Source organism: Ptiloglossa arizonensis, chromosome 7, assembly GCF_051014685.1.
Source record: "Ptiloglossa arizonensis isolate GNS036 chromosome 7, iyPtiAriz1_principal, whole genome shotgun sequence".
Lineage (NCBI taxonomy): Eukaryota > Metazoa > Arthropoda > Insecta > Hymenoptera > Colletidae > Ptiloglossa > Ptiloglossa arizonensis.
In genome coordinates, this window is record NC_135054.1 from 19591466 (window position 1) to 19599547 (window position 8082).

General features: G+C 36.3%; 1 protein-coding gene across 1 annotated transcript in view; it reads left to right on the top strand.

Annotated features, from left to right (window-relative positions):
• LOC143149664 (hydrocephalus-inducing protein homolog) overlaps window positions 1–7528 on the top strand; it is a 40745-nt gene extending 33217 nt beyond the window's left edge. Inside the window, 10 exon segments of the mRNA XM_076317234.1 lie at window positions 685–1259; window positions 2167–2302; window positions 2784–3074; window positions 3593–3808; window positions 3887–3997; window positions 4632–4865; window positions 5301–5528; window positions 6104–6249; window positions 6608–6791; window positions 7089–7528. Coding sequence (XP_076173349.1) covers window positions 685–1259; window positions 2167–2302; window positions 2784–3074; window positions 3593–3808; window positions 3887–3997; window positions 4632–4865; window positions 5301–5528; window positions 6104–6249; window positions 6608–6791; window positions 7089–7244 — 2277 coding nt within the window. The 3' untranslated portion in view covers window positions 7245–7528.
• Window positions 7529–8082: the final 554 nt, after the last annotated feature.

Sequence of the window (8082 nt, forward strand, 5' to 3'; positions counted from 1 at the left end):
TTTTTCATATTCGTGCACGAATCGAGTTCCCATCGAGTTCCTTCCCAACTCCGTTCGAGAAACTTCGACGAGGCAAGTTTCATCGATGCATGCTTTGCCTTTCCAAAGATGCCATCTGTAAAATTCCAATGGAATTTCGGAGCTTCGAGAACGTTATAGGAGTAAAAAATTCGAACAAAATTTATAATCGATTCAATTAAATAATAATTCATCTACTACAATCTTTACATCCTCGAAATTTTTACAGAACGTCATACCTTCTTAGAACATAGTCAAAGATTGAATTTTTACTTCGTATCGCGTAAAAATCGTTCGACGTCAATGTAACTCCTCGTTAAAACGTCGCGTTTGTCCCTCGATAAAACGTCTCAGCTGTGAAAGTGTAAACCATTTAAAAAAAATTCTTCATTCATGCTTTGCACAGTATTCTCGTTCTCTCTCTTTGTTCGAAGGTCGACTTCGGGAACAAATTCGCTACCATCCCTCGTTAAAACGTTTCTAGCGAACCCGATAGTGTTCATTTAGGTTCCACCTAGTAAATATTGTCTCCCTATTCGTATGCAACTGAGCCTAAAGTACGCAGAAATAAATTCGCTACCATCCCTCGTTAAAACGTTTCCAGGGGACTCGATAACGGTATTTCGCTGTTTAACAAGGTGTTATCGTATCTTGAACGTTTCGCAGATACGGCTGGTGAATCCACGCGACAAATCGATCGATCTGGGCGGTGTTCCCGTCTCCAGGACCGTCGTCAGGAGGATTCCGGTAGTGAACGAAGGTTTGGCCCCCGTCGAAGTGAAATTCGATCTGACGAAGAGTCTCGGTTGCTACGAGGAGTATCGTGAACGTGCACAATCCTGCGCGAGGAAAGAGATCGTCGAGCAAAATGGAAACATGCAGGATCGTGCATCCATAATGGAAACAAAACGTTCCTGGACCCAAGACGTTGTGTTTCAAACTACAGAACCGAGACTCGAGGACGTGTTGCGGATCGAACCATCTTCGAACATCGTTCTGCGACCCAATAAGAGGGTCGATGTGACCGTGAGGTTCAAACCCACGTACAGAATGAGACCCTTTACCGAAAAAGTGGGTCTCCAGATATCCTCGATGATTATACCTTTGTTCATGGTCCACGGAAGCTGTGTTGGGGCGGAGTTCCGACTAAACAGAACTCATATTCCCTTTGGGTCGGTGGTAGAGGGTTGCTCCTCGGTGGCTAGACTAGTTCTAATGAACACTGGCGACGTGGGTGCAAGGTTGGTCGAAACTCATGAAAATTCTTCCAGAGAATAATAAATTCATTGGGATTGTCAGCGTTTCAACTTGTATTTTTTGTCGAGGTTCTCTTTCTTTCTTTCTCACCTAAATGGGGATTCTAGTTTGTTTATATTATTACATGCTCATCCTGTGTGGTGATTATAATTTTTTTATAATATGACATTCATCTTGGATGGTAATTATAATTTCTTTATACTGTAACACCCATCTTGAACGACGATTATAATTTCTTTTATATTGTAATATCCATCCTGGACGATAGTTACAATTTTGTTACACTGTAAGATACGTCTTAGACCGATTATAATTTGTACATTAAAAATAAGTGAAGTATTCACAGACGAAGTTAAAACACGGTGAACAGGTGTACTCTACTCGTAACATTGAACTGCCTTAATCGCAATCCGGATACTAGTATATTTTTTACTAATTTTTGTTTTATCCGCCAATTCACCGATACCGTCTGTCGTATCTGTTATTTTACTTCCTGGAGAGGAACTTTATTTCGTCCAGCGGTTCAATATGTTACTTTTCGATTGATCGAACAAAGCATTGCAAATATGCCTCGACATTCCGTAGCTGTTCTCTTTCAGCGACCTGAATTTCTTCAAAATACCTATTCCTGTCCTCGGCATGACTAGCGTTGAAATTAATTAAATTCTTCGCGACAAAAAGTGTCGCGAAAGTAGGTAGAAATACAGTCGGAGTCGGTCGAACGAAGTTGGAACACGAGAATCAAAGTAGCCTCGACGCGATTTCTCGCGGGAATTAATTAAATTGACGTGGACAATAAGTATCGCGACGATTAAAAAAATAAAGAAAGAAAGAAAGAGAACGAAACTAGTGGAGAAACGAAACGAAGTTACAATACGAGAATTGATTTAGATTCAAGTGGAACACATCGAAATTGCCAGCAGATTTTCGTATCAGCCCCATGTCCGGCTATTGCTCCCCCGGTATGGATGTCAATTTCGTTATCAAGTTCCAACCCTCTCAGCAGCACAGTTTAATTCACGGTGAGGTGAGTGTCCGACCCCGTTTCCCATTCCAGGCGCACAAATATTACGAATAATCTTTTAACGACACCGTTCTGTACACCGTGAACTCCCCCGACGACCCTGATTTATCGACTCAACTCCCAAAATTACTCGAGAGCCGTGCAATAAATTATATCGACTAAACAGAAATTTGTACGAAAGAAACGAAGAAGAAATCCTTCGCGAGGAATATTTTTCATTCGTTTATCGTCGATCCGCGGGATAAAAGAAAATAACTTTAGGGAAAAATAAAATAGACGAAAAAGAAATGTTCAGCGATTAAAACTCGTTTATTTTCTCATGAAGATAGCGACGATTAGGTTTTCATGTCGTGTAAAAAGTAGAATATGTAAGAGATTCTTAATTACGTAAAAGTGAATCTTGGTATTCTTTGTTGCTTTTTTTTAATTTTTTTGACGAAACTTACGTTCGAGAGGATAACATGTATTTGGTAATTGATTTCAGGTGACGGTCGAAATCGAAAAATACAAGTCGTTATGCGTGAAAGTTAACGGAGGATGTTGCAAACTGCCAGAACCCATCAGAACCATTTATTTCGTGTCTGTTGTACGTGGCCAAGAAACGCAAGAGGTGGTTATCTCGAACAATACGAACCATCCTTGGAAATTGAAGGTAGAAGTGAGTGGCGATTATTTCACGGTTGAAGAAATTTTGCATGTTCCTGCCAAAGGTTCCGCTTTTTGCATAGTTACGTATGCACCCATCGTCATGAACACCGAGGACACTCAGCATGTGGTAATAAAATTAATCACTTCGTTCGTAAGTTAATACAATCATGATCTGTCCTGATAATTGTACAGTTTAAAGAATTTAGCTCGAGTGACCTTCACCTTAACACCCCCACCCTGAAATAATGTAACACGAGTAAAATAATCTAAGCTCTACCTTGAGTTACTATAATAATCTAATCTCTACCTTGAGCTACTACAATAATCTAAGCTCTATTTCGAGCTTCTCAAGCCTCTAGAGTGGATAGAAAATTAAGATAGAGAATTAAGTTTCCATTTAATACTATACTGAAATATTCCTCTATTTCAATGTCTGTATAAAATATCCCATATCTAGACTAATTACATGACAGATGTGTAGAACATTTTCTCAAGCCATTAAAAACTAAGGCAAAAAAATTAAGAGGTAAAATTTAAGAGTCATATTTTCTTTTTAAAGTTAAATAATAAAGTTGAGATATATACTTTCTGTACTTCTAAAAATTGTAAAGCACAAATGTAAAATAATTTTTTTAACCGCTTCAGGGTACGCTGCTGTTGAAAGTACCGGACGAAGAACCTTCGTTGCTGTACTCTCTTCGTGGTAGAAGTTTGCCACCAGAGGCACTTGCTAAAATTCACCGTCGATTCCCAGCGAAAACAAAATACACCGAATCGTTGCTTGTTCACAATTGGCTGAGAAAACAGCAAAGATTTCAATGCGAGATCGAGCCGCTGATAAACATCGACGAGAAATCGAAGGTTCGATTTTCACTCCATATCTTCGAGAAAACGTCCTCTTTGCGATTTTCAACAATTTTCTCTTTTCTCGATGCGCAGATACCTGTTTATAATTTCATCGGCAACAACAGAATCGACGTGCCCTCGAACAGCCATCGAGACTACCGTGCAGTGTTCTATTCTTACACGGAAATGAATTTCCAGTTCAAAGTAACTCATTTCGTAATTTTCTATTAAACGAGGAATACTTGAAAGAAAATTTTTATTTCGAACAACATCAAAGAATATTTTCATCTTTTTTTTTAATATTTTTATCCGAAAGTAACTCGTTGGTAGATTTTTATTAGAGAGAAATATTTAGAAAAAAATTTGCATTTTAAACAACATCAAATAATACTTTCACCTTTTTTTTATAATTTTTATGTCAAAGTAACTCGATCGTAGTTTTTTATTAGCGAGAAATATTTAATGGAAAATTTTATTTTGTAAAACATCAAAGAATATTTTCTCTTTTATTATTTTCACTTTGAAGTAACTCGTTCATAGTTTTTTTTTTGTTTTTTATTAAAAAAGAAATATGTAGAAGAGAATTTTATGTTAACCAACATCGTAAAGTATTTTCTCTTTATGATTTTGCCCCGCTAAGATATGATAATTACTTAGAATGTATATTTAATTTTACATTCAACGAGTCATTAGCTTCAATGTGTAATAAGTATACATTCCAAAAGATAAACTTTATTTTATTTCAAATTTATTGTCGTTATTCAGTTTTGAGTTTTATCTGTTTGTTTTATTTGCCAACCGAATAAAACGATCGACCATTTAAATCGCTCGTTTCGAGGTGACGTTTACTAACGAGGACAACGAGTATCAGTTTTACGAGATCGAATACGAAGTCACGGAACCGGAAGTACTCGAATCGATCAAATTGACGACCTCGGTACGGTCTCAGGTGTGTCACAATCTGAAGCTGGAAAATCCTCTGGAATATGACTCGATAATATACACGGTGACGTGTGACGATCCGTTTATTTCGATTCCCGATACGCCAAAAACTGTGCCACCATTATCCCACGTAAGTTAACGTTGACGTTCGTTAACTTAATATATGTAAGTTACAATTTACACGAGTTTATACAAATGAAAAATTTAATAGGTGCCGAGAGTTAAGACGTTAATACACCATATTTTATATTTTTATATAACTTTGCGCATAACTCCGCTCTTTTTTGTTTGTATAATTCTAACGTTCCATTTTTTTAAAACACCATTGTGTTTTACTTCGCGAAGATATGCGTGAAAAGAAAAACTTAAAAAGCGTATTAAATCACGAAATGATTACCTAACGAAGGTAGTAATAACGTTGTAATTGTCAACGATGAGAAATTGCCGATAAAAAAATAAGCCGTTAAATTTTATTTATAATTAGTTCGGTTACGATGACTATAACCCTGTGATAACGATGTAAGCTTATACGGTAACTCCAAGGATTTTTGCCCATAAATTGCAGGAACGCCTCAACGTGCGTTATTACCCAATGCTGCCAACCGAGGAGACTGTCGTTACGCTCGACGTTAATTGCAAAGAACTCGGACATTTTCCGTACGAATTACGATTGAAAGCCTTACCAGCTCATCCGGAAAAAGTGACTCGCGTAAACGCCACTCTGGGTGCTGTCTACGCGTTTCCGCTTCCTGTGACGAACCACACCTCCCATAATGCCGAATTCACGATCGAAGTGCGTAAAACGAGAAAATTCTACAATAAATGTGATCCTCCGACTACAATTGTCGATAATCGTTCGCAAGAAATACTTCTATGTCAATTTCGACGATTTCAATAAACTTCAAAGCGAGTATTCTGGTACAATAGAAATATATTACACGAACACCCGTTACACGTACCTACGGAGGTATATAAATATCCTGTTGTATAAAAATTCTGTACGAACTTTTCTTACTATAATATCCTAGAAGAACAAGTATTCCCTTCTGTAGGAATCGCAGTAATTCAATATGAAATTATGTGTAAAAAAAGTCGAAGGTGCCCTTGAAAACTTAGATGAAAGAAACATAAAAAAAATCAAATGTCACCACCTAGTAGGTGCCTCGAAATTTTCTAAATAAAATTTTGATTCGTTCACTGATTATAAAAAAAAAAATTCAGTAGTTCGAATCAAATAGTCCACCCTGTATATGAAAATTATTGAAATCGTCGAAGAAACGTCTTTTTGCGACCACTCGATTGTCGGTAGAAGCTTTGACGAGCGGCCATAAAATGATCCATAAAATTCTATTTTACATCTCGTTACAGGTGGACAACGACTGTTTCACGAGCCAAAGAAACATCAAGGTGCCAGATCAGAGCGAAGGCACGTTCGAAGTCGTTTACGAGCCACACGACCTCGAAAATGTCACTGCCACGGTGACAGCCTCTTCGAAAACCGCTGGAGACTTTGTGTAAGGAAATAAAATTCGAATACGTCGGCTAGGAACACTTCCAGTTACCCATCTCCATTGCAACATTGTTATCGATATAGAACAATGGCCTCCGGGTGAAAAGTTGCATGCAGAAAGGAATGCAAGATGAATCGAAGTCCCTTCAACTCGTGACAGAAGATTTTTCAAAAGATGCTGAGAATAATTGCTCTCCTTTCGTTCTATTTTTAAATATGCATTTTATATAGATAATTATTGCAACGCTTTCGCGAAACATCGTAATTCTTGCAATCTCTTTGGCATTTTTCTCTCGTCACTTTGTTCGTGGAGATAATAATACCGAGATGTTAATAAATCTAGAAATTAATTCGTTTCGTAGGTTCCCTTTAATCGGCACCTGTTCCTTGCCGAAACCCATGGGGCCCTATATTGTCACGCAGGAGGCATCGACATCGATACCTTTTCGAAACGTTTTCAAAGAAACAAAAACTTTCGATTTTCTCATCGACGTTTCCGAAACATTTGCGATTGAAACGTCATCAGCGACATTGAATTCTAAACAGGTATATACTTTGCTGCAATTTATATTTTTTTCAAATAAACGAAGTTCCAATTGCATTTCCAGACTAGTTTGAATGTAGTGCAAATATTGTAAATTTACGATAATTCAATCATAGTAAGTGTACGATGACGCAATCACTGCAACGTAATTTATAATGCTGCAACGAGGTATAATAATGTCGCTATATAAATCCAACTGAATTGTATTACTGTATACATTAAATTAGAATGATGAAGTTATCGTAAAATACGTTACAACCGGCTATACCAAAATGTTTATTTAAAATATTTGTTTCAAGATAATCGATATCAAAGTAAGCCTCAATGGACGACAAGACGAGCAAGACTCAATGGACGGAAAGTATCCAATCACGGGAAAGCTGCTAGTATATTGTACGGATTCTAATTTTTCTCATATTAATTGGGTGTATTACCTGCGAGCAGTTTTCAAATAAAATAAAAATTATATTCTCTCGTATCGTTGAAGCAATTTTAATTAACAAAAATGTTAACGCTATTGTTATTGTAGCAGTATTATTAACAATATTATTTAAACTTCAAATCTATTATAATATTTTGGTAGAGAAGGAATCATTGTACTTGTTATATCGAAACTTATTTTTCCAATGTAATGTTACATATTTAAACACTGAATTTTTGGATCAATAATGTATACATTTACTTATTTAATCTCTCCATCTCGTATACATACAATGACATATACATGATATACTTAACCTAGGCTAGACAATATTTGTCAGTGAATCTTAATCAATTATATTGTACAGAGATATTGTAATTATCAAAAAGTTTACTAATATGTTTTTGTTCTTTCCAAAAAGGTTTAGTTAACAGTATATCTTTGTATATTGAGCGCCAGTTTTCAATCAAGTTCATTAATAAAATCAAGCCTTTAGGAGTTCGTAATTGAACACTGCCATATCACACGATTGAGGTTATGTCCTGACATGCCACATTGACAAAGTAGATTATCAACTTGCTTTATTTTATAAAACGATTCATTCCTGCTACAGTGATCAAATCAAGCATGACATTGAATCTGTCAATGTGGCAACTTTAATCGCCTCCTTAGCCAATTCATCAACTTTTTCATTGTTAAATCTACCTTTATAAAAGAATACCCGAATAAATTCGATTATATTGAGATTTTGACTTCTAATTATTAACAATGCGACCTTCACCTTAGCTTTTGTTAAATATTTATTAAGTACGAAGAACCTTTGTGAAAAACCTAAATAGCACTTGGTGAGTCTGTATTGATAATCCATTTAT